This window comes from Pongo pygmaeus, chromosome 9 (assembly GCF_028885625.2).
Source record: "Pongo pygmaeus isolate AG05252 chromosome 9, NHGRI_mPonPyg2-v2.0_pri, whole genome shotgun sequence".
NCBI classification, from domain to species: Eukaryota; Metazoa; Chordata; class Mammalia; order Primates; family Hominidae; genus Pongo; species Pongo pygmaeus.
This window is the reverse complement of record NC_072382.2, coordinates 4,735,252-4,761,397: the sequence shown is the minus strand read 5'-3', so window position 1 is coordinate 4,761,397 and position 26,146 is coordinate 4,735,252. Positions and strand designations below refer to the sequence as shown.

The window sequence follows — 26,146 nt, the reverse complement described above, 5'->3', positions numbered from 1 at the left end:
GATTCCATGTCTTTGCTCTCATAAATGCTGCTGCAGTAAACATATGCATACATGTGTCTTTATGGTAGAACAACTGATATTCCTTTGGGCATATACCCAGTAATGGCATTGCTGAGTTAAATGATACTTCTGTTTTAAGTTATTTGAGAAGTCTCCATCTTGAGCCCCAAATACCTGACTCTAGGCCCTACTCCGCAGGCATTACTAACTGGCTCCGGCTGGCGTGTGTGCTGAACGCGTGCCTTGCTTGTTCCTGACTGGATTACCTCCAAGTTTTTCTCTCACCTAGAGTAGTTTCCCCGTCTGTCTCCACGAAAATACACCTCCTTCCCTTTGGGAGCTGTGCTGAGGACTGCCTCCGTGCCAGGCCCCGGGTAAGGGCTCTGCACGGGCTCTCTCTGTAACCCCACAGCAGACCAAGGCTCTGTTCTTTTCTCTGTTGAAGATGCTAAAGTGTTCCCAGAAAGGGGACTTGATCCACACCCCAGGAGAGGGGTTTTTGGATCTCACACAAGAAGGAATTCAGGGTGAGTCCACAGTCTAAAGTGAAAGCAAGTTTATTAAGAAAGTAAAGGAGTGGCCAGGCTCAGTGACTCACACCAGTAATCTCAGCACTTTGGGAGGCCAAGGTGGGTGGATCACCTGAGGTCACGAGTACAAGACCAGCCCGGCCAACATGATGAAACCCCTCTCTACTAAGAATACAAAAAATTAGCTGAGCATGGTGGCAGGTACCTGTAATCCCATCTACTCAGGAGGCTGAGGCAGGAGAATCGCTTGAACCCAGGAGGCAGAGGTTGCAGTGAGCCGAGATCGCACCATTGCACTCCAGCCCGGGTGACAAGAGCAAGACTCTGTCTCAAGGAAAGAAAAAAAAGAAGAAGAAGAAGAAGAAAGAAAGTAAAGGAGTGAAAGAATGGCTACAGAATAGGGCATTCCGAAAGTCAGAGGAGGGCCGTGCCTACCCTAGGTACAGTGCTTGTTTATATAGAAGATAACAAAGAAAATCATGGGGAGATATAATCTCGTATGAGGGTCTGTGATAAAGGATTAATTGTCTTAATTGCTATATTTTGCGAGAGTCAATATTATTATCTCTAAAGCAAAATTAGGAATGCTTTTGTTCTCAACATCTCGGGATATCAGGACATTCCTGAGTCTGGGTCTGTTTAGTAAACGTTATCAATCTGTTCCCTTAACGTAAACATCTAGAGGCTGGGAATACCTCACTTTCTGGGAATGCAGCCCGGCAAGCCCCAGCCTCATTTTTCCTAGTCCTCACTCAAGATGGAGTCGCAGGAAGTCCCAGCCTCATTTTTCCCAGTCCTCACTCAAGATGGAGTCCCAGTAAGCCCCAGCCTCATTTTTCCCAGTCCTCACTGAAGATGGAGTCCCAGCAAGCCCCAGCCTCATTTTTCCCAGTCCTCTCTCAAGATGGAGTCCCAGCAAGCCCCAGCCTCATTTTTCCCAGTCCTCACTCAAGATGGAGTCCCAGCAAGCCCCAGCCTCATTTTTCCCAGTCCTCACTCAAGATGGAGTCCCAGCAAGCCCCAGCCTCATTTTTCCCAGTCCTCACTCAAGATGGAGTCCCAGCAAGCCCCAGCCTCATTTTTCCCAGTCCTCGCTCAAGATGGAGTCCCAGCAAGTCCCAGCCTCATTTTTCCTAGTCCTCACTCAAGATGGAGTCGCTCTGGTTGGAATGCCTCTGATAGAAGCACAGAGAGGGTAAGCGACTTGCCCAAAATCACACAGCTAACAGGTCCCTAACAGATGTCTCAGATGCGCACCCCAGCCCATCTGCCTCCAAGGTTTCAGCACATGCCCTGGTCCCACCTCTCTGTCCAAACGTTCCCCAGGCCCTCATCCAGGGCCCTCTTGGGGTGGCAGAAATGTACCGTGAGCCAATAGCGGGGGATATGTAGGCGTAGTGCTGCTGAGCGCGCTGGCCCCCATGGGCTGTGGCCGTTCATTCGGTGACCCTGTTTCATGAAGCCAGCCTGCCTGTTTTGCAATTTTTCACTGCACACCTAGTGCCTTGCGCCCCAAGAGCTGCGGGCCAGCCCCTTCCTAGCAGATGGCTGCATTCCTCCGACTCTGGGAGTGGGGGACTCTGTGCCTGCTGACCCCGCGGGAGGCTTTGCTGCTTGTCTCACCCCTCCCTAGCTCCACTTCAGCCCTGGGAGACAACAAATGTGCCCTGACTGTCAAATAGAGTCAAGTACAAGTTCCGTCTGCACACTCCTATTTTGAGCAGGGGCGGGGGGAATTCACAAAAAAGCCAGGCCACTCCCACGAAGCACTTGCTTTAGAGAAAAGGAGCTTATTCTAAATCAAGACAGGAACAACAGGAAGGAACCCACTGTGGCTGAGAGGTGTGAGCGGAAAGGGGAGGGACAAAGCCCCCATCCCGAGCCCTTTTCACACTGGCTGTCAAGGGCAATTACCAGGGATCTCTCCTTGTGTGTTTTTTAATCCCTTATTCAATTATTTGTTCTTTACCCTCTAAGGGATTATTTTCCCTCTGGTGTTTCTTCTCCCCTTGTGTCCTTTCTTTTCCTGCCTCCAGCTGTTCACATTTCTGCTCCCACAATGGCAAAGAGACATAAACCTGTTACTGCCTGGCAGCCGGGAGCCTGGTCGTGGCCACCCGCCCGCCGGGGTGTGGGGCTCCGTATTCACAGTGGATGAATCACCTCCAGCCTGCTGTTTTAATCTTTGCTTCCACTGCACCGTGGGGTCCAGCTTTCCTGGAGCTGACACGTTGGCCCCAGAGACTTCAGCTTGCTGCTGTCTGGGATTTCTGACATTTGAAAGCCTCAAATAAGATGTCTCATTAAGCAGCGTTGAGCCCTATTTAGCTATTCACTTGGATCCATTTTCTGAAATTATAGCATAATAATGGGGTTTTAACTGCTTGTCAGTTCCACGAAGAGCAAAGGAGTTTATCTGATTTGAGCCTGGCTGCAAAAAGCCAGAGAAAGATGGTCCCAACTTTAATGAAATGTCAGAGATGGAACTGGAACTCCTCCCAGGGGCTGGGCCTGAGATTTTACATGGAGTTGACAAGTCACCCAGCTGAGTCACTCCCAGCTAGGTGGGGACGAAGGGGATGCACTGTGATCGTCTGCGGGAACTAAACTTGTTCCAGGGATAAATAGGTAGGGTGCCTGGTGACTCAGAGCGAAAGGGGAGGCTGGAGGCCTTTGTGCCCCACCCATCTCTACCAAGCGCTCACATGCAGGACCAGAGCGCTGCCCCTGCCCTGCCACTCCCCAGGAGACCCCTCTCTAACCTCTAGTTCATGGAAATGGAGTCTGCACTAAGCAAACATTGCACTTCTTGGGAACTGGAGGTTAGCAAAGGGTGGTTTCTATTCCCGGGGGTGGGTGTCTTAGTCTGCTCCAGCTGCCATAACCAAATACCACGGACAGGTGCCTGCAACAACAGGCACGCATTTCCCACAGTTCTGAGTATGGAGAAGTCCAAGATCAAGGTGCCAGCTGATTTGGCCCACGCCTTGGCTTTCAGACAGCCACCTTCTCCCTGTGTCCTCAGGTGGCAAAGGGAGAGACAGGAAGCCCGTTCTCTGCTGTCTCCTCTTCCAAGGGCACGAATCCCATCACGGGGACCCCACTCTCATGACCTCAGCTAAACCCAATCAGCCCCCAAAGGCCCCATCTTCAAATACCATCACCTGGGGGGTCAGGGCTTCCATGTGAATTTGGGGGGATGAAAGTCAGGCCAGAGCAGGGGGTCACATTTCAAGGAGGGGAATGGATAGGGACCCCACATGCACAGTCCAACCAGGATGCACCCCTGCTCTGTGGTCGTGTGTGACTGTGCCCTGCCTGCTTCCCAGAGCTGGTGGGCTCAGGGGTGGAGGGCAGAGGCTTGGAAGACACGACCCCTGCCTGTGAGGAGCATGGATCTCACCGGAGAGATGGGGCTGTCCACTGGGCAGCTGCAGAGCGGGTTGCAGCTCGCTCAGGGGAACCAAGAGAGCGTCAGATGAAGCGCCTGAGATTGTGCCCTGGTTTGGGCAACAACATCTCAGGGGAGAGAGAGCTCAGAAAGGGAGTCCGCCAGCCAGCTAAGGAGGCGCCGCGGAATTAGGGAAATTGGAGTGAGGCCTGAGTAGTAGAGACACTGGGATAGGTCGAGGCGGGGTGGGAGGCAGCCTGGGAGGAGAGGCGGCTAACCTGATGGATGGAGGGATGGTTGGAGAAGGACGGCAGAAAGACAGAGGGGTCGGTACTTCCAGATGCCTGCGGGCAGCCTGTGGAGCTTGTTCAGAATGCAGATTCCGGGGACCCTGGGTGACTCTCTAGGTCAGACATCTGCATTTTAACAAGCTCCCTGGGGAGATTCGTAAACACCCCAGATTCCCAGACCCACACTGAGAAATCCCGGAGGAAATGGACAGCTTGCCCCCCACCACAGGTAACCACACATGTGTGTGTCCCTCCGGCCCATTCTCCTGTGATTCTTCCAAGATGTGGCAGGTGCATATTAACACATAAGGGGAATCTATGCTCATCATTCTATCATTAGCTTTTTGTAAATTGCAGTGAAATTCACACAACATAAAATTAACCATTTTAGGTGCACAATTCAGTGGCATTTAGCACATGTTATGCATCCACACCTCTGTCTGATCCCAGAACATTTTCATGACCTCAAAGGGAAACCCTATCCCCATGAAGCAGTCGGTCCCCCTTTCCCCCAACCCCAGACCCTGGCAACTACCAATCTGCTTTCTGTCTCTCCGGATTTACCTGAATCTATGGATTCAGATTTCAGGGGGTTGGGCTCCTTCAATGCTCCAGAGCAGCTACATAAAAACTTACCATAAATATTTATATTTATTTATATATATATATTTATATATATATTTACCATAAATATTCTGGGTATTTTATACAAATGGGGTGTTACAAAATGTAGCCTCTGTCCTGTGCTGAGCCTCTAAAGGGGACATGTGGAGATCCCCACGACCGAGCCGGGCTGTAAGAGCAGTCCTCTGTCAAGCCCTTACAGAGATGCGGGCCCTGCCCTGAGCACCGCTTGTGAATGAAGTCAGGGACACCCTGTGATAGACCCTCTCAGGCAGGCGCTGGTAACAAGCCCATTTCTCAGATGTGGAGACTGAGGTTGGCAGCAGTGTGGTCAGCTGCCCACGCTCACCCCGATGAGATCCCACGTAGACCTAGAGTCTTTCGCTCAACTGCTGCCTCTGGACGCCTCTGTGAGGAATTTGTGTGACTCTGTGCTGTGAAAATCAATGTGGGAAGGTACCGTAGCCCAACCACCCACTCCCGCCAGGCCTGGCTTCTCGCTCGCTGCCACCCTCTGTGCTGTGTGCTGTGGTGACTCCTGGGCTCCAGATTTCAGGAGGATGGGCTTGTCCCTTTGGCCACCTTATAAGGCTGCTGCACTCAAGGCTGTTTCTTCATTGTACACTCGTGTGGGTGGGAAGCTTCGTCCCTAATGCCAGCCTATCTGGGTGTCGGAAGGCCTGGGTCCAGGTTTCTGCCCTTACTTGATGAGTCCCCTGACGTCTCAGAACCTCAGCTATGTGTCTATAAAATGGAATGCGTTGTCCCTGTGTGGAGGGGGCCGGGGCAGGATCCGGGGGGATCAGGCGTGGGAAAGCACCGTGTCCAGCGCCTGGCAGCAGCTGGGTATTATACAACATTTGCATGAGGTGGTTGGCACATTGGCAAGGAGGACCAGGATTGGGAGCCTCGGAGGGCAGGAATCGGAGCTCGCGTGGGTGAGGAGGGTGGGCTCAGGAGCAGGAGAATTACTTGAGGAGGACGGAGCTCAGGGTTCTTCCTGCCTTCGCTCACTCTGCTAGAAGGTGGTTCTTCACACTGCTCACAATGCCAGCTTTGAGGACTGGCCACCAGGTGCAGCGTGAGCCTCCACATTCCTTTCCTGCTCGTGAAGCCTGGACTCCACAGCTCCACCCCCACGCTCAGTGCCCACAAAACCAGACAATAGGGCACGGTGGGGTCTGTGGCCAAGTGGAAAGGTGTGCCCAAGTTTTCACAAAGGGATGATCATTGCTCAGCTCCAGCCTTCCGCTGCCAATGCTTCTGGCTTTTAAAGGAGAAGCAGGAAAGGCATAATTTTTATGTCAAATGTCTTTACTTTTTAAACGTGTCTGAGCCAAACAAGCCACATCTTTGTATCATCTTCACCCTCCACCCCACCCCCAGCCACCAGGTTACATTCTAGGCTCCAGTCTGGGTCCTGGCCCATCTACAGACACCTCCAGGACAAGGCCTTTGCTTCTATCTGAAGACACAGTACAAATTTTAGAGCAAGAATACCATGGTTCAATGCCGGGTGCAGTGGCTCATAACTGCAATCCCAGCACTTTGGGAGGCCGAAGCAGGCAGATCACTTGAGGCCAGGAGTTCAAGACCAGCCTGGCCAATATGGTGAAACCCTGTCTCTGCTAAAACTACAAAAATTAGCCGGGCGTGGTGGCATGTACCTGTAGTCCCAGCTACTTGGGAGGCTGAGGCCGGAGAATTACTTGAACTCAGGAGGCAGAGGTTGCAGTGAGCTGAGATCACACCACTGCACTCCAGCCTGGGCAACAGAGAGAGACTCCTTCTCAAAAAAAAAAAAAAAAAAAGAAAGAAAGAAAGAATACCAGGGTTCAATACCAGCCACCAAGCTCTGTGACCTTAGGCAAGTTACTTAACCTCTCTGTGCCCCCATTTCCTCATCCATAAGATGGTATGCTTTAATAATCAGATTTGTGATGCTACAGCTATTATTTCCTTAAGGAAAGTTAAATATCTGCACAGAGAGTCGGTCCAGTATCATGGTTCTGTGAAGACTCTGGAGTCAAAGAGAATGAGGTTCGAATCCAACAGCTGCTGCTCCCCTGCACCTGACCTTGGGCACAGCACTCCGGCCTCTGAATCTCAGTTTTGTAAATGGTCTCCGCTTTGTAAATCTATGAATGGGAATCTTCCTGCCTGCCTGCGGTCGTTGTGAGGATGAGAATGACTGATATCTGTAAAATGCTAGTACACGGGTACGTCCTCGTTAACTGGTGACTTGTTATGCTGCAAGCTGGCAAGGGCAGAGAGGGCAAGCCAGGGCGGTAGTGGGGCAAGTGTCATAATGGAGGCCAAGTCTGGGAAAGAGGAGGAGCTGGGGAGGCCGGGACAGGGAAGGTGCGTGAGTCAGCGTTCTCTGGAAGGACAGAACTAATAGGATATTGTACGTATGAAAGGGAGTTTATTCAGGAGAATCGACTACTCACACCATCACAAGGTCAAGCCCCACAACAGGCCGTCTGCAAGTGGAGGAGAAGGGAAACCAGTAGTGGATCAGTCTGAGTCCCAAAACCCCAAAAGTAGGGAAGCCGACAGTGCAGCCTTCAGTCTATGGTTGAAGGCGTGAGAGCCCCCGACAAACCACTAGTGTAAGTCCCAAGAGTCCAAAAGCTGAAGAACTCAGTCTGATGTTCAAGGGCAGGAAGCATCCAACATGGGAGAAAGATGAAGGCCGGAAGACTCAGCAAGTCTGCTCTTCCACCTTCCCCTGCCTGCTTTTTCTAGCCGCGCTGGCAGCAGAGGGGATGGTGCCCACCCAGATGAAGGGTGGGTCTGCCTCTCCCCCTCCACTGACTCAAATGCTAATCTCCTCTAGCAACACCTTCACAGACACACCCAGAAACAATACTTTGCATCCTTCAATCCAATCAAGTTGACGCTCATACTAACCATCACGGCAGGTAAACAGGCCAACTCTGCAGGTGTGCCTGGAGCCAGCCCTCCTGGGCAGTGCTCAGCCCCAAAAAGCGTCATAAAAGGGCGTTGTTGCCCTGGGTGGGCAGAGGAGGACAGAAAGAGGCAGCTTTCATAGCACAGTGGAGGAGCCATCGGGGGCCTTGCAGACCAGGCAGAGACCAGGGAACGGCTGGCCTCCTCCACTGCTCCAGAGCAGCTACAGGGGCCAAAGGACATCTTCAAAGAGGCAGAGACCTCCCCGCATTGCCTCCTGGGGAGGGTGCCCACCGCAGACAGGCCGCTCCCACCGTCTGCCTCCTGAGGGTCAGGGGCCCCTGGAGGTTGGGGGCATCGTGCTGGGCCCCCTGTGGCCCTCCTCACCAGCCATGGTGCTCAATGCGTGTCTGCTGAGTGGCTGGGTTTCCAGCAGGTGTTTCAGCGATAGCCGTTCCCTCGCCAGCTCAGCTCTGCATCTTGGGGAGCCACGTTCTCCAGGCTCCCGGGTCTCCCTCTTCCCAGTAGGTTCAGCCAGTGGGAAGCCCTTTTGGGAAATCAGAAGGTGGGAGGAAGGGAGCAGCAGAGATATTGCTCCCCATCCCCCTCCACTTCCTGGGACATCCCCAGCAATGACTGCGTCTTCTCCAGGCTCTGACTTCCCCTGGGAAGCCCTTCCTCCATGATCCCAGCTTCTTCTGGGCAGCTGCAATTTCTGGCTCCAGCATTGGCGCTGAGCACCTCCTACTGTCCTGCCATCCTGAAACGGATGCCAGCTCCTGCTGTGGGTCATCTCTGGGTGGTCCCACCATCCCCTGTGTGGCTTCTCAGCTTTTCCATTGCCTATACGAGCAAGTCTCAGGATTAAATTACTCCACTGTGAAAAGACCTGGGTGGGGGGGGGGGGGTTTCCTATTTCCAGGCTGGGCCAGCTGATACAGTAGCCATCCTAGACAAACCCGTGCATCCTCAGAAGCCCCATTCGCACCTCGCCTTAATGGGAATGGGGTGTGTTATGCATAGATTCACACCCTCTGAACCAAGTTCACACCCATGACTTTCGTTCTTTCCTGCCACACGTTGCCTTCAGTTAAGGGCCACATTTGTGAATTCACTCTGCACGGTCACCGTCGCACAGCCCCTTTTATCTGCACGTCAATGCTGCTGCTTCTTGGATAAGCCATTTGATCCCTCTGAGCCTCAGTTTCCCCCTCTGTAAAATGGAGGGGATGGGAATAGCGCCTCCCTCCTATGATCACCGTGAGGCTTAAATAACACTGATAGTTCCTCACTGATACTCCAAGTCTGATTATTAGAGGGCACCATTTTATGGATGAGGAAGCAGAGGCACAGAGAGGCTAAATAACTTGCCCAAGGTCACAGAGCTCAGTGGCTGGTATTGAACTCTGGTATTATTGCCCTAAAATTTGTACTAAGCATCTTCAGACAGATGCAACGGCCCTGTCCTAGAGGGGTCTGTAGATTGACCAGCTCCCAACAGTGCCTGGCAAGGAACAGCTCAAGAATGGTGAGCTCTGAGGAACTCTGCGGCCTTCCTATTCCTCTGCCCCTCAGCCTCTGCTGATTTTCTTCTGCAGGGAGAAGCGTTCAGGATAAACAGTTCAGCCAAGGGCATCTCCTTTTGCAAGCTGTGTGCTCGCAAAAGTCACTCACTCGGTGCCCACTCGAGCACCTGTCTGTCCCAGGCACCTGTGGGAACTGGGGACCCAGGGGAACGAGGCCCCATCCCTGCCTCACACACAAGTCACGGGATGGGGATCCTGATGGAAGGCAGCACTGACACCGTGGGCAAGACAGATGCAGGCTGAGGAAGGTCCCGAGAGGAGCTGGGTTTTTCTCACATTGAGGGGGATGATCGGTGGCTTCCTGGAGGAGGCGGCATTTGAACCATGCTCTGTCTGTTGGGAATATGAAGCTGAATGCAACAGCTGCCAGTGCGGTTCAGCAGGCATACCCCTGGGGTGGTTTGAAGCCCAAGTGAGTGAGTGGCCTGGGCTCAACCCTCGTTCCTCCTGACCTCCGAACCAGGGTTCCCGAGAGCAATGGGGGGAGGATGGTTGAGGCACGGGCTCTCGGACCATGCTGCCCGTCCCTCACTGACTAGCTGGGTAACCTCGGTCAGGACTTGAGTGTCCTGTGCCTCAGTTGCCTCATCTGTAAAAAGGGAGAATGATGGCTCTTGCCTCACAGGATTGGTGGGAGGGCTGAACACGTGAATTCACAAGAAGTTCTCGGCCCAGTATATCACCCTTGCTCACCAAACACTGATAAAGAAAAGAATGCCTTGGCTGGGCGCGGTGGCTCACGCCTGTAGTCCCCACACTTTGGGAGGCCAAGGCAGGTGGATCACCTGAGGTCAGAAGTTCGAGACCAGCCTGGCCAACATGGTGAAACCCTGTCTCTACTAAAAATACAAAGATTAGCTGTGTGCGGTGGTGCATGCCTGTAATCCCAGCTCCTCGGGAGGCTGAGGCAGGAGAATCGCTTGAACCCAGGAGGTGAGATTGCAGTGGGCAGAGATTGCGCCATTGCACTACAGCCTGGGCAACAAGAGCAAAACTCCATCTCAGAAAAAAAAAAAAATGCCTTTATGTCATCAGAGACTCTGGTTTTGCCCCTGCCCGCAGCTGCCACCTTCATGGAGCACTGGAAGCGGAAACAGATGCGACTCAACTACCGCTGGGACCTCACGGGCTTCGAGGAGGAGGAGGTCAGTGGGTTTGCCGCCGTGCACGTCACGCCCTTCCCTCATGCTCCCCCTACCCCAGGACCTCCTTGGGACTTACACGGAGGCCGAGGTCAGAAAGCGCTCCTGGTCCAAGCTGAGGCAAGGCTGCCCCCCGCCCCCGGCCCCCTGCCTGCCTCGCCACTCAACACCCTGGTGTTCCGAACATCCTCCATAGCCAAAGTGACCACTCCCTGTCTGCTGAAGTGTTTCCATCCCCATGCTCACATGGACACCCCAGCCACCAGCGTGGTCTCAGGCACAGGCCAGGGCTCACCACACTGACCTCATCGCGTCTGGGGGCTGCCCGGGCTGTCAGCACCACCCGTGGGGGTGGAGAGGAAATGGACACTGCCCATGGGTCTCCAAAAGTGGCCGTGAGTGTCTGCCTCCCCGGGTGCCAAACCTGCGTTCCCCAGAGCCAGCTCTGTGCCTGCAGCTGGGCGTGGCTGACGAGAGGGAACGCATCCTTTACTAACGTAGAGGGAAAGCCAGTGTTGGGCATCTTCGTGCTCCAGAGAGAGGGACATTCAATATTACGTGGCCCTTGGGATGCCAGGTGAACCGTACTCCCAGGGATCCCAAGTCCAGCAGGAATTCCCTTCAGGGTAAGTGGGAATGAAAAGGAGTAACAGTCCCCACAATTAGCCTTGGTGCACAACAGAGGTGACCTCATGTACGCGCTGTGAGGCGGAACCACGCTGACCGCTATTTAATTTTGTAAAACATGCTCCCCCCTTTTTGGGAGACAGGGTCTCCCTCTGTCACCTAAGCTGTGGTGCAATGGCATGATCATAGCTCACTGTAGCCTTGACCTCCCGGGCTCAAGCCCTCCTCCCATTTCAGCCTCCCAAGTAGCTGGGGCTACAGGCACACACAACCATGCCTGGCGAATTGTTTAATTTTTTGTAAGAGTCAGGTTCTTGCTATGTTGCCCAGGCTACATATGCTCCCTTTTAAAAAGAGAACCTTTTCATGCATTTTTATTGGAATGTGGACATTTCTTTTTAAAGATATTTTTCTTTTAAAGGCTTTTTTTCTTTAAAAAAAATTTTTTAACTTTTCTATTGTATTTTCTCACACAATCTGCTCCCTCTCAGACTGAACCCATGGGTCAGTCTTCAAAAAATGTGCCAGCTTTGGGCTGACAATATTGTCAACAGACAAGCGGATTAGAGTTTTCTGGGAGAGGCACGGCAGCTCACAGGGTACAAGACGGGCCTCTGGGGCCAGGCTGCCAGAGTTCCATCCAGATTCGGCACCAGCCTTGCTGTGTGACCCCAGGCAAATTGCTTAACATCTCTGTACCTCAGTGTCCTCAGTTGATGGCATTTGTAGGGTCTCAATGGGTCAATAGATATAAAGCACTTAGAACTTGACCTAGCACACAGTCAGTGCCCCATAAATGGCTGCCCGGCTAGTGGCCACTGGGCGACACCTTTACCCGCCCAGACAGCAGCCTCCACCCTCTTCCTTAGCCGATCTCATTATCCTGTCCACAAATGACCAGACAGAGATCAATGCAACCTGTCCACAGCACACAGCTCTGCAGGGCGGAGCGGGGACAGAGCCCAGAGCCCTGTCCATGGCGGGGGCTCTCTGGGTGTTCTCTTCCCTTGCCCTTTCAATTAGAAAGATTCAAATAGAAAAAAAAGCAGTCACCGTCTCGTTCAGAAGTCAATTTCAAATGTCCCGTCTGTGATGTCCCTGTGGCTGGGGAAAGTTGGTGGTGAGGCCCAGTCCCCTTTGTTCAACCCCTTGGGGTCCCATTCCCTGATCTCCTGAACCCGATGGCTTGGGATCTTGATTTTGGGGGTGACGACCGAAGTCACTGGGCACACGCGGTGCCAAGGGGCCTGAATGAATTTCCCAAAGTGAGCCACTCGCACCCCTCAGCGGCTGGTCAGGGCCTCCTTTGGGAGTAATAACCTCAGGCGACGGGGGCCGCCCCTCCACATAGCTTGAACCCCAGACTTTGGTACAGAAGCAGAAGGACACTTGTGTCCTATCGTGTGGCCCATGTGTGCCTTAGCTGAGTCTGAGACGTTTCAGTCCAGCACTGAAATTTGGAAATTTGGGGAATTTCCAAAACCATGGGAAAGGCCACAGCCGGCCCACAGTCACCCTCAAGCAGCAGCGAACCTAATGGAACCCAGGGTCACCCACCCATCCCGGCTCACCTGTATCCATTTACCTTCATCCTAGTTTTTAAGAAAGTTGTCTTTAAGGCCGGGCGCGGCAGCTCACGCCTGTAACCCCAGCACTTTGGGAGGCTGAGGAGGGCGGATCACAAGATCAGGAGATCGAAACCATCCTGGTGAACATGGTGAAATCCCGTCTCTACTAAAAATACAAAAAATTAACCAGGCCTGGTGGCGGGCACCTGTAGTCCCAGCTACTCGGGAGGCTGAGGCAGGAGAATCACTTGAACCCGGGAGGCAGAGCTTGCAGTGAGCCGAGATCGTGCCATTGCATTCCAGCCTGAGCAATAGAGCAAGACTCCATCTCAAAAAAAAAAGAAAGAAAGTTGTCTTTAGTGGACAGGTCCTATTTCTAAAATAACAACCTAAGTAATGACATCTTTGTGTTTTTGTTTTTACTTTTCTGGTTCCCTGAAGGAGGCTGTCAAGGTTTGGAACTTTTTGTCGCTCCTCTATCTTCCCATGGCCTGTCTCCCTGGGAGAGGGACCTTCTCTTGCACCTAATTAATCTCTTTCTACCACGAAGTTCCCGCGGTCCCTCCACGTGGGCGGGGTCTCTGCTTTCTCCCCACCTCCGGTCTCTCCTAACCCGTTCTTCCCTTCCAGCACCCTTCGCTGACCTGTGCTGAGCTCCCCAAGGCCTGGCACCTCTGGGCTTCCTGCGCTTGCCGACACTTACTGCGTCTCTTCCGACCCCCACAGCTCCTCTGTAGAATGTTCGCAGGGCCAGTTCATGGCTGGGTGTTCACTGCAGCCTGGTACAGGCTTCTCTACCTCCAGGAGGACACAGAGGCCAGATTCGGTGGCCCTCCCAATGGGCTGGGGTTCCCCACAAGTGGGATGATCCTGGGTCACTATCCAGACCACAAACGGGGGGATTACACTGGAAGTATTCAGCAGCCAACTATGAACTGGACCCAAAGGGTGCCCGAGGCTAATACATGGACTGATTTGCCGAGTATGCTGACGCTGAGGAGCTCAGACTCACAATTAACAAGGACTCTGTCTTGACTTGGTTTCATTCACAGGATCATCCCAGAGCTGAATACGAAGCCAGAGTCTTGGAGAAGTCTCTGAAGAAAGAGTCCAGAAACAAAGAGGTATGGTGGCCACTGCGGGTTAACTTTCCCAGCAATAAAACACTGTGTTCATCAACAATGTAGACCTGGGATCAGCCCAGAGAACAAATATTGTAGGCTCTGTAATCCCATGTTGCAGCTGCTCAACTCTGCCATGGTAGCAGCAAAAGGAGCCATAGACAGTAGGTAAACACATGGGCCTGTGTTCCTTACACTGTGTTCCAATAAAACTTTATTTGCAAAAACAGACAGGGGGCCAGATTTGGCCGAAGGACTATAGTTTATCAAACCTCTTCTAGATCCCTCACCTTGATGTATCCTGAGGGTGATCTCAAATTTCAGCAAGCACTTCAACCAGAAGAACCATGTGGCTTTGAAGCTTCAAAGCTTTTTCACAGTACATCCCTCCTGTTCTATGCCGAACAACGAAACAGAAGCCTTTGCCAAACCAGCGCCCCTGAGCAAATGGCCAGTTCCTTGTTTCACTCAGACTGTGAGAATGAGAGTGAAACATGTTTTGCAATGTTCTTGAGGTCATCGTCTTTTTATAATAATTGCTTTTCTTTTTCCCCAAACGTCTCATTCAAATTAAGTCATATGTGCAGCCAGGATTCTCGAAGACCTCCAGAGGTGCTTGCCGGCTTTGTTTGTTTGTTTGTTTGTTGAGACAGAGTCTCTCTCTCTCTGTCGCTCAGGATGGAGTGCAATGGCGTGATCTCGGCTCACTGCAACCCCCACCTCCCAGGTTCAAGCAATTCTCATGCCTCAGCCTCCCAGGTACCTGGGACTACAGGCGTGCACCACCGTGCCCAGCTAATTTTTTTGTATTTTAATAGAGATGGGGTTTCACTATGTTGCCCAGGCTGGTCTCGAACACCTGACCCCAAGAGATCCGCCCACCTTGGCCTCCCAAAGTGCTGGGATTACAGACGTGAGCCACCGTGCCCAGCAAAGTTTTTTAATGGTGTTTTTCACATGATGTGGGACAAGCAGGCATAGAGCTCCTGGCCTTGTCAGCCTCTAACGGAGGGTGGAGACGCCCGCATTGACCCCTGGAGGGATGAGGGCAGTGGAGGGAGCTCTCACAGGTCCTGACCTTGTGTCATATCTGCACTTTCAGCCTTGAGGACTGATCAGGACAAACCCCTGGGTTTGTCTTTCCTTGTCAATGTGTCAGGGCACAGTGGTCACAGGTTCAAAGTGGCCGGGGGTTACAGTTGCCAAAATCCCATCTGGAGGGTAAAGTGGGTGCTCTAGAAAGCCTCCTCCCAAGGCCCAGCTCTTCAAATACAATGAGAATCTGGGGTACAGCTTGGTCCTCCTATAGCTAGGAAGGAAGTATGTCTTTTTTTTTTTTTTTTTTTTTGAGACGGAGTCTCGCTTGTAGCCCAGGCTGGAGTGCAGTGGCGCGATCTCCGCTCACTGCAAACTCCGCCTCCCAGGTTCACGCCATTCTCCTGCCTCAACCTCCCGAGTAGCTGGGACTACAGGTGCCCACCACCACGCCCGGCTAATTTTTTGTATTTTTAGTAGAGACAGCGTTTCACCCTGTTAGCCAGGATGGTCACGATCTCCTGACCTCGTGATCCACCCACCTCGGCCTCCCAAAGTGCTGGGATTACAGGTGTGAGCCACCATGCCCGGCCAGAAGTATGTCTTTTTAAACACCCCTGAGGGTCTGAGCAGGACTCAAAGATGTGCAGAATACAACTATAAAAGCAGGAGTTATCGCCCTAAAATAAAGAGACTGTCTGTCTGACTTAACACATTGGATGTGCATGCCCGGGTGCCAGCTGCCCTCTGCCCCGGCCCTTCGGGCCCTCTGCCCCTCATTCCCTCCTGGGAAAGCAAAAGGCCTGGATGCCACCATCTCTAAGGCCCTGCAAGCATCTAGCGTGTTTTCAGGGCGGCGTCCCAGCCCCCAAGCCTGGGTGAAGATGTCTCAGGAGTCAGTGTGTGGCCCCCAAGACAGCCCACCCTGTAGTTGTGTGGTCGCACCTCTTAGAGTGAGCATCGATGGGTATTTCATTCCTTCCTAAGGGGCAGAAAAGGGCTTTTGTGGCACACACTATGTCCATTTAAGGCAAGGGACCTAACCAAGCCACAACAGCGAATCTGGGCAACGGGTGCCGGAAGGAAGCCACCTCTTGGATACAGGGTCCCTCCACCTCTGTGGCCTGTGGCTTGGTTTCAGCCCAGACTCTCCGATCACATGAAAGCAACAGAGGCATGGGGGTTTATTTTTGCAGAGCTCAGAGGCACCCCCAGGCCCTGTCTGCTTCTGACAGGCTGTACCCTTTATTTCCTCCTCCGTTTCATTTGGCTCCCAGTGGCTGCTCTATGGTTTTGATTTCCCTCCAGCTATGGCACTGAATTCGTTTATGGAAAGAGACCCACCACCTAACTGGCGGATGAGCTTGGGCTTCTGGGTGTGGCTTCCTTCTTGCTGTCATAAGATGCTGGTGGTGACCTGCGCCTTTGGCCACTACCTCCCCCTGGAATCCAGCCACCGTCTGTGAGATGGGGCATGACGCGGTCCAGTGGAGGGTGCGTGCTGGAGTGTCTCCTGTCTCCACCACCTTTGTTACAGATGTTCTTTCCGAACGTGGGTCTCTGCCATCTCTTACTTGTTTAAAACACCCAGAACCCGAGTCAGCCTTGGCAGTGAGCGTATGGCCGGCACCAGGAGGGGCCAGCCTGCTGCCAAGATGGGGACGGTTCCCTGGGCCCCGCGGTCTGTGGTGCCGCCTCCCGCTTCACCGCATGGTGCTCTCTTTCCCCCCACCCGCCCTCAGAAGCGCCGGCATATTCCAGAGGAGTCAACAAACAAATGGAAGCAGAGGGTTAAGACAGCCATGGCGGGGGTGAAATTGGTACTTTTCTATTTTGCGGGCAACGCGCGTCTTGACTGTTTGCAGGCAATCAAAGTCGATTGTGTTTTTCCTCAACAAACTTCTGTATTTTTTTTTTAACATTCACATCCGTGTTTCTCTGTCTTCCTTCGGCACCCAGTGAGCCCGGCGTGTTGCGATGGCACTGCATGGCTATGGTGGGTCTGCGGTGGCGGGGGCGGGGGTGGGGCTCTGGCTTGATTTGGAGCTCGTGAAACGTGCTTGTCACCATTGCCTGCAAGTGTTTCTTGGTCTTCTCGTTAACACGCATGCCATCCACCCCTGGAACGAGTGGCCTCCGGTGTCGTGCCCCCGTCTGCATTCTGTGAGCTAATACATGCATTTTCCCATGGAAAAATCCACCCCCATTTGAAACCTCCCGGGTTAGTGATGAGCTTCTACCTAGGGTTTCTCCAGACCAAGCCAACCTTGGGTTCTGAGAGCCTTCAGGCCATGTGTCACCGCAGACGACGTTTTAACTTGTAGTGCTAGCTGCTTGTTTCAACTTGCTCCACAAAGGAAAAATAACTATTATGGTCTGGGTGGCACTGGGAAAACATCTTCCATCTTCCAAGACCTACAAGTGAGACTTTTAGCTGAAGAAATGGACTCCAAGTCCAGGTTTCTCCCAGATGTGGTCCAACAGTCTTTAGAAAGGCAGCTGGCATTACAACGTCCCATACACAGAGGAATCACAGTGTTAAACGGCTCTTACTCCTGTTATCCTGTGACATAGGTGATAAACCCCCAAATGCTTCTTGGAGCCCTATGCGTTTGCACTGGCTCATCACCTGTGGGCATTTTTGAAGGTTTTTCTGAGTATTTCTGTTGTTCAAGTTGTCCCCGGGCCCACGCACGCACGCACACGCACCCACGCTGACACACAGACATGTCTCATCATGATGGTTCCAGACAGTGACCAGCATTGTTTTGTGTTGTAGACTGACAAAGTGAAGCTGACCTGGAGAGATCGGTTCCCAGCCTACCTCACCAACTTGGTCTCCATCATCTTCATGGTAAGTTCCAGAAGGTTAAGGCCGGAGGAAGTCAGGGGAAACCACAAGGAAGTGATTGGCTTCAGCCGGGCGTGGTGGTTCACGACTGTAATCCCAGCACTTTGGGAGGCCGAGGTGGGCAGATCACTTGAGGTCAGGAGTTCGAGACCAGCCTGGCCAATATGGTGAAACCCCGTCTCTTACTAAAAATGCAAAAATTAGCTGGTGTGGTGGTGCATGCCTGTAATCCCAGCTACTCAGGAGGCTGAGGCAGGACAATTGCTTGAACCCAGGAGGCAGAGGTTGCAGGGAGCCGAGATCACACCACTGCACTCCAGCCTGGGCAACAGAGCAAGACTCTGTCTCAAAAAAAAAAAAAAAAGGATGTGATTGGTGTCCTCCAAGACCTGATTCAGCCCTTCACGCGGCAGTGCCATTGGTCCCAGTGTGCGCCGGCCCCATCTCCTCTGGGCAGTGGGTGGGTGGGGAAGACTCCCCACTACCCCTACAATGGGAAGAGACCAGGGTTCCCAAGTGACCCCCAGTTAGGACTTCACACGCCAGGGAGTACATGAGATGATTTCTGTGGTGCCTGATACACAGCTTTCATTTTGAGAGACACACTTATTTGAGTATCTAGTAATTCAAGCCTGGAATTCAAAGATATCATTTAAGATGAAACTGAAGACTTTTTAAGAAAACCATTAAATGGGCCAGGTGCAGTGGCTCACACCTGTATTCCCAGCACTTTGGGAGGCCAAGGCAGGAGGATTGCTTGAGCTTAGGAGTTTGAGACCAGCCTAGGCCACATGGCAAAACCAAAAATACAAAAATTAACTGGGGTGGTGGTGCACGCCTGTGGTCCCAGCTATTCGGGAGGCTGTAGTGGGAAAATTGCTGGAACCTGAGAAGTCGAGGCTGCAGTGAGCTGTAGTCGTGCCACTGCACTCCAGCCTGGGCGACAGAGCAAGACCCTGTCTCAAAAAATAACACCTGTTTGTTTATTTTGTGATCAAAACATGACTTGAGCCCTGATACAGGCATCAGCATTAAAATAAGTAAAAACAAATTTTAAAAAATTTTAAAAAAGAAAACTATTAAATAAATAACATGCAGACAGGACACGATAGTGCTACTCAGGGACCGCAAGTCTGTGACGTGGCTTGTGGGCAAACATCTTGTGGCTTTTAGGGGGTTTCAGTCCCAGGGACTTCAACCCCCAATGGATTCGGCCTTGGCCGCCTGCTAGCTGTGTTTCCATCACCCCCCAAGTGCTCGGAGCCAGCTGTGGTCATGTTACAAATGACCCTGCCCTCGTCCAGCCCAACAGTTTGAAGGCAGCGCCTCCTGTGGCCACCTAGCCCCGAGTCCTGGTACTCGAGCCCAGGTTGGCAGCTGTGCACTGAGGGCCTCACCAGAGCGTCTCGTCACTGGCCAGTCCTGGTACCATCCCCCTCCTGCTCATACAGAAACTAAAGCCAGAAGGCTGCATCCTCTCCTCCAGTGCCAGCCAGAGGCAGTGGCTGTGGTCACCATGTAGTCACTGGCATATGCCTGCAGAAGCTGGTGCCAGTCGGACTGTCTGCTCCAAGATCCATGCCATTCTGTAGGAACTTGGAGAGACAGAGGCAGGGGGCTGTCTTTGTTTTCTGGGTTGAGTGAGGGGCCAAGGGCCCCCTGACCAAGTCATGGAAGCAGCAGGAAGATCCAATGTCCCCTCATGCTCTTAGGTACAGTAAGAGGGACCCCGGCCGACATAAAGAAGTCCAGAGGATGGTGGCTTCAGTGGTGGGGCCTGCTCATCCCCCTTACCTGGAGAAGGGGAGCCCCTCGGTGGGGGCTGGGGGCTGGGGGCTGGGGGCTGTTGTCCGGCAACTTGGTGGGAGGACACCCGGCCTCGTGTTGAGGGGATGTGTCCCCTCTGGCCAGGCGCCAGGTTAGGGGGCTGGGAGATAACCAGAGCCTCCCCATCCCTCACCCAGCAGAGGCTAGCCTGAGGTTCAGCCACTCCCACTGCAGAAGCAGCAGCATTGTCACAGAAGGGCCAATGCGGGGCTGGGGAGGAGGTGCCGTCTAGGGCTGGTCTGGTGGCCCCACAATGCCATCAGAGTGACTGGCTTCTCTGACCTTCTGCTCGCCTGTCCTAGGAGTGGGTCACCTCTTAGTGACAACATGGCTGCTGCACCTCCAGCATCACTTTCACTCTCCAGGCTGGAAGAAGGGGAAGGGTGGGGGAAGAGATGGGCCAGGGGTGGCAACCCCTGTCTGAAGGTGCTTTTGCAGAAGACCCACCACACCTCTGCTTGCATCTCATTGGTCAGAACTGTTTCACGTGGCCACCTCCTCTGCAGAGAGGCTCAGGAATGAGCACACACTGCCGTCTCAGCAAGGCGGGATGGTGGAGGAAAGACAGAGGATATTGGATAGGGAAGTAGCCGACTCTTTTCCCAGTCTTGACGTCCTGGTAAACCCCTGTCCCAAGGGCTTCATAGGGTTGAAGAGGACACAGCTTTGTCTTCAACTTGGGAGTTTCATTCAGCGAACAAACGTTGGTTGAGCACCTAGGATGTGCCCCACACGCCCCTGGTCCTGGGGATGCAGGGGACACGGACCAGGGAGACTGGAAGGGAGCCTGCTGCAGGGCGTGCCTGTCATGGGCCCGACTGCCCCGTAGCAGGGCAGGGGACGCGCCCGCTGGGGTGGAGGGCCTCCCTCGCTGAGTCACCCACAGGCCCGGCGCTCCAGCTGCACCTCCGCATGCTGGCACGGGGACAGACATCCTGGAGGCCTCTTGGCAGGACTGAGGGGTTTTCCAAGGAAAGCCCTCATTCCCCAGAGCTGGCCAGGGAGTGGTCCCCACGCCTCACAGCAGGGCTGCTCCTTTGTCAGGGTGTGGTGAGGGCTGCAGGCGTTTTCCTGGGCAGGGTGTAGTCACCATGTGTCACTGGCAGATGCCTGCAGAAGCCGGTGGTAACAGCCCAGAATGTGAAATAAGAGCTTTTCTAGGTTTCTGAAAGCTGCAGACTCCCTCTGGGGCAAACAGACCCATCCCAAGCTGCAACTGGGAGACACATAGGGCAGCCCCAGGCCTCCTGGGCCTGTCCTCGGAACCACCCGTGACCGTGCTAGCAGGGACGGGACCTGCCCTCTGCACCCTTGCATGGGAGCAAATATACGATTTCCTGGAACGCGGGGACACAGGGTGACAAGACAGAGCCTATGTCCTGCGGGTGGTTTCACGCCTGGGTAAGGAGCCTGGCTTTGTTATGTGCTTCTCCTGCCCAGCCCTCGGTCCATCCATCCTGAATGAGGGCCCAGAGTGGGGCATCCATACCCCTGGGCAGGGCAGGGCAGAGCAGGGCAGGGTGAGGGAGCCCAGACAGACAGACAGACAGACAGAGGTGTGTGGAACAATCTTGTCATTGTAGCCAGCTCCCATCACGGTTTCTCAGGCAACCGCCAACCCAAGTTTTATGGAATGTTCTGGTCCCACGGTAGGTTTGGCAAGAGGAGGGGCTCACTGTGGTGGGAGAGCTAGAAGGGTGCTGCTGGCTGGGAGAAGGGATCCAAAGCATCTCCAGCCAGACCCAAAGCCCTGCCCCATCCCAGGCCGCACCTGCCTCCTTTACCAGGGGAGTCCCTGGGAGGTGGCTGTGAGGGAGGCACACCTCAGCCCTGCACCACCTGAGGATGTCCCTGAGCTCACCATGGGTTCGGGGGAAAGCCCCATCCTGCAGTCAGCCTGCTCTGGGACCAGCCACTGGCATGGCGGCCATACTGTGTCCTGGGCGCTGTGCTTGAGGACGGTGCCTGGGCTCTGGGAAGATGGTAGTGCAAAGATCTTGTGAACTGCAGGCTTGGGCAGACTGCCTGGTAAATCCCAGCTCCTGAGCTGGGTGACCTGGCCTGTCTACGTAACCTCTCTGAACCTCGGTGTCCTCGTCCATGGAACAGAAACTAGCCCCTCGTCCATCTGTCTCTGGTGGGTTAACGCACAGAAAGCCCCTGGCATTTGGCTGGTGCCCAAGAAATGTCAGTGCTTGTTTTGAAGCAGAAGAGCAGGAAGGTTGGGGGACAGCTGGGCTGAGGAAGCAGATGGGGCAGGCCCAGGAAGGTCCTGGGTGGGCCTCCAACCAAGAGTGTCCCTTTCCCCCCTGCAGATTGCAGTGACGTTTGCCATCGTCCTCGGCGTCATCATCTACAGAATCTCCATGGCCGCCGCCTTGGCCATGAACTCCTCCCCCTCTGTGCGGTCCAACATCCGGGTCACAGTCACAGCCACCGCAGTCATCATCAATCTAGTGGTCATCATCCTCCTGGACGAGGTGTACGGCTGCATAGCCCGGTGGCTCACCAAGATCGGTGAGTGCCCACGTTCCAGGTACCCGTGGCCTGGACTCGGGCAGCTGGAGTCGCCTGCCTCTTGCTGTGCATCCTTGAGTTTGTTGCTTAACCTCTCTGGGCCCCAACTCCCTGGTTCTCAATGGGGATCCTGAGCACAGGCCCTGGCGCGCCTACGAGAGCCGACTGAGTGACTGTGCCAGTGGCCAGCCGGAAGCTGGACCAGGCTGTTGGGGGCCATCCCAGCCACAGCCTCAGTATCATCCTACCCCTCTCTCTAGAGGTCCCAAAGACGGAGAAAAGCTTTGAGGAGAGGCTGATCTTCAAGGCTTTCCTGCTGAAGTTTGTGAACTCCTACACCCCCATCTTTTACGTGGCGTTCTTCAAAGGCCGGTAGGGACATCTTCAGCCTTTCCCTCACCTCGCTTCTCCCAGGTCCAGGAGAGGGCTCTCCCTCCCCACAGGTGGGGGGCACCTGGAGCCCAGGGGGGCAAGGCAGACACCGTGGCACCCGCAGCCAAAGAGGGTCAGGGAGAAGGCCTGGGCCCTGCTGAGGCTCCAGAGCAGCGGGACCCTGGGCAGCAGGGAGCCCAGGTGGCAGGGAACCCGAGCAGTGGGGACCCCAGGCAGTGAGGACCCAGGAGTGAGGGCCCTGGGCATTGAGGACCCCAGGCAGTGGGGACCCCAGGCAGTGAGGACCCCGGGCAGTGAGGACTCTGGGCAGTGAGGACCCCGGGCAGTGGGGACCCCAGGCAGTGAGGACTGGGGAGTGAGGACCCGGGAGTGAGGACCCTGGGCAGAGGGGACCCCAGGGACTCCAGGCAGTGGGAAGCTCCAGCAGCAGGGAGTCTGGGCAGAGAACCGCAGAAGCCAGCTGCAGGTGCTCCCACGGCAGGTAGGGAGGAGTCCACGTAGGGAGGAGTCCACAGAGTGGGGACAAGGAGAGAGGAGGGCGTGGAAATGCGGCTGCTGGCCACTTGAGCCCTCTTCACAGCTCCTGGTGGGGTGAAACCTTCCGTGCCTGGACCCTCTGGAGCCATCCCAGGCTATGGTGGGGCCTGCGGCCCACCCACAATGATGCCCCCCACCCCCACCACCACTCCTGCAAGGGACTGGCTGGTCTGATCTCAGAGCCTCCCAAAAGGCTGCCTCCTCCACATCAAGTGATTCACCAATGCCATGCCCGCCCTCCTGGCCCAGGGTCCCAGGGCCCCGTCAAGGGGTCCAGTGCCCACCGAGCGCATTCAGGAAGGAGCAGGCTCTTGGAAGCCTCCACGCCCCACACCAGCTCCTAGAAGGCTGAGAGGCTGTCTATCCCCACCCAGGGTGGCCTTTGGCCACCACCTGCCCCAGCTGCCCGAGGTCCCCAGAGTGCTTCTGTGCCAGCTGTCCACGGACCCCACCGTGCCAGCGGCACGTCCTGAGTCCCGGGCAGCTAGTGCAGCAGCTTGCAGTCTTCAGGCCGAGGTGGTCTTTGCCTTAATCCCCTCCTGGGCCCCTTCCCGCTGCCTCTCAGTCTCGTGGCCTCTCATTGAAGAAGTTCCTTTTTCTGACCCCTCTCTGGGTTTGGGAATCCAACCTTTGACCAATGAAAACCACTGTAGTCATCTTTTAGCAGATGCGCCCAGGCAGGGAGAGCCGCCTGTAGATACCCCTGAGGCTCGGCCTGCACGACTCACACGAGGCACAGTCCCCACTTGGGGGTCTCTCCCCGAGCTGAGCCAGGGGCTCATCTTCTCTCTAACGACCTCCCCCATCATTTCAGGTTTGTCGGACGCCCGGGCGACTACGTGTACATTTTCCGTTCCTTCCGAATGGAAGAGGTAACCGAAATTTTATTTATCTCTGGCCGCCCCTTCTGTTTTGCTTACGATTTGTCTACACTATGCACTTGGGAGAAGCAGCTGCAGCACATTTGTTCAGCAAAGAGCAGCGGTTTCTTTCCTTCCTGCTGGCAACTTTTCTGTTCCCCTGACATGGTGGGGTGCACTTTGATCTTATTTGGTGTGTTCATATAGAATCACCTAAAACGATAAAGTTGCTGTAGAGTTAATGAAAGAAAAACACGACATCTGGTTTTCTCTTCTTTTCTTTTTTTGTGAGACTATTTCTCTTCTGGTTAAGAAGAATTAATGAGGGCTGGGCGCAGTGGCTCATGCTTGTAATCCCAGCACTTTGGGAGGCCAAGACTGGTGGATCACCTGAGGTCAGGAGTTCGAGAGCAGCCTGGCCATCATGGTGAAACCCCATCTCTACTAAAAACGCAAAAAAATTAGCTGGGTGTGGTGGTGCCTGCCTGTAATCCCACCTACTCGGGAGGCTGAGGCATGAGACTCGCTTGAACCTAGAAGATGGAGGTTGCAGTGACCTGAGATTTCGCCACTGCACTTCATCCTGGGTGACAGAGCAAGGAACCGTTTCAAAAAAAAAAAAAAAAAAAAGATGAATTAATGAGGACAAAACAGAACTTGGCTAACTTTTTTTTTTTACTTGACATTGAAATGCTTGTCTCTTTACCCTCAAACACCGTGCCGGTGGCATGTGGTTTCTGCCCAGCGATCCTGGCCATAGAAGGTCTGGTTGTGCCAGCCTGGTTCAGCCTCTGTCACGGCCCATGGACTTGCTCCACTGTTTGTCCCACAACCAGGGGCTCCATCAGACCAAGCCGGGGCTTCAGGGCCTATCAGTGGTTCTGGTCTCAGCATTTCCAACCCACAGAGTAATTCAGCTTATCAGAAAATAAGAGGGTGAGTCTTCTTGATAAAGACCCTGTGGAATAAGGTATGGAGGATGAGGTGGACATCAGGTACAGGGTGATCTAGCTGTCTGGAGTGCAGCCTAGAGGTTCAACTACCTGAATGCAGGCCCCTGGGCAGCCCAAGACACGGGCCTCCTCCACAGTAATGGGCATCTGCGCCAAGCTTCTGAAATGCTCTTTCCTTTTTACATGATGGTCCCCTGTCACACTCGTCCCGGGTCAGAGAAGTCATATAATAAAGCAGATGGTGTAATTGCTTTTTCTGAAAGCATGGCTCTCCAAGACAAGTATGGGGTTTGTTAGATTTTATTTGGAATGCGGAACAAGTTTACTGTGCCTCAGGGGTCACCATGCATCACTGGTGTTCCCTTTGCTTGGACAAGTTAAACTTCCAGCCCACATAGGTTTCTGACTGTCACCTGCTTGCTCGGTCCCTGGCCTAAGGTGGCAAACGCCCACTGAGTCAGGGGCATTAGGCCTCAGAGGGGTGGCTGCTGCCTCCCGTGGGGCTCAGCCTGCCATGGTGGTGCAGAGCTGGTGGATGCTGACTGGTGCATGGGACCGGCCAGTGGCCCTAGGAAAAAGGAGGCGCCCTGAGGCCCTGCCCCACCCCTGCCTACTCCCTCCCAATGCGCTCCCCGCTCCCAGCTGCAGCCCCAAGCGCAGCAGCCTGCAGGCGGGGTGTGTCAGTTTCCTGGGGCTGCCGCAACTCAATCCCACAGACTTAAAGTAACAGAGATGAGGGTCTCACAGTTCTGAAGGTCGGAAGTGCAACATCCAGGTGTTAGCTGGGCTGTGTTCCCTTCAAGGGTTCTAGGGGAGGACCTGTCTTGTCTCTCCCAGCTTCTGGGGACTACGGAAGCCCTCATGGTTCCTTTACTTGCCGCTCCACCCTCTGCCGTCATCTTCACGCGGCCTCTTCCCTCTGTGCTCGCGCCTTCTCTTTTTCTGAGGACATCAGTCCTCAGATGGGCGCCCACCCTACCCCAGCATGAAAACACCCTGACTTGATTACATTTGCAAAGACCCTTTTTGCAAATAAGGCCACGTTCCCAGGTGGCGGGGATTAGAACCTGAGCGTCTTTTTTTGGAGGACGCAGGTCAACCCACCGCATGAGGGTGGGCCTCCCTGCAGGGCTGCGGTCCCTCTCTCGGTGTCCCTGTGGCGGGGCTGATGCTGCTCTCTGTCCACAGTGTGCACCAGGGGGCTGCCTGATGGAGCTATGCATCCAGCTCAGCATCATCATGCTGGGGAAACAGCTGATCCAGAACAACCTGTTCGAGATCGGCATCCCGTGAGTGTGCTGCAGCGGGTTAGAGCGGCAGACGCGGGGCGGGGCGGAGGGATGTGTGGGTGGCTCCTGTGGGGGTCTGGGCGGACGCGGGG

General features: G+C 54.2%; 1 protein-coding gene across 3 annotated transcripts in view; it reads left to right on the top strand.

Annotated features, from left to right (window-relative positions):
- The window catches only part of ANO1 (anoctamin 1), a 223,156-nt gene that overhangs the window by 172,781 nt on the left and 24,229 nt on the right, over positions 1 to 26,146 (top strand). For 2 of the 3 annotated variants that reach the window (XM_054440756.2, XM_054440757.2), the window contains 8 exons: positions 10,397 to 10,479; positions 13,724 to 13,795; positions 16,570 to 16,647; positions 17,607 to 17,681; positions 21,821 to 22,022; positions 22,283 to 22,394; positions 23,767 to 23,824; positions 25,954 to 26,054. In XM_054440756.2, the coding sequence (XP_054296731.2) occupies positions 10,397 to 10,479; positions 13,724 to 13,795; positions 16,570 to 16,647; positions 17,607 to 17,681; positions 21,821 to 22,022; positions 22,283 to 22,394; positions 23,767 to 23,824; positions 25,954 to 26,054 (781 nt within the window). The remainder of the gene's footprint in view (positions 1 to 10,396; positions 10,480 to 13,723; positions 13,796 to 16,569; positions 16,648 to 17,606; positions 17,682 to 21,820; positions 22,023 to 22,282; positions 22,395 to 23,766; positions 23,825 to 25,953; positions 26,055 to 26,146) is intronic. The other variant, XM_054440758.2, reaches the window with a different exon arrangement.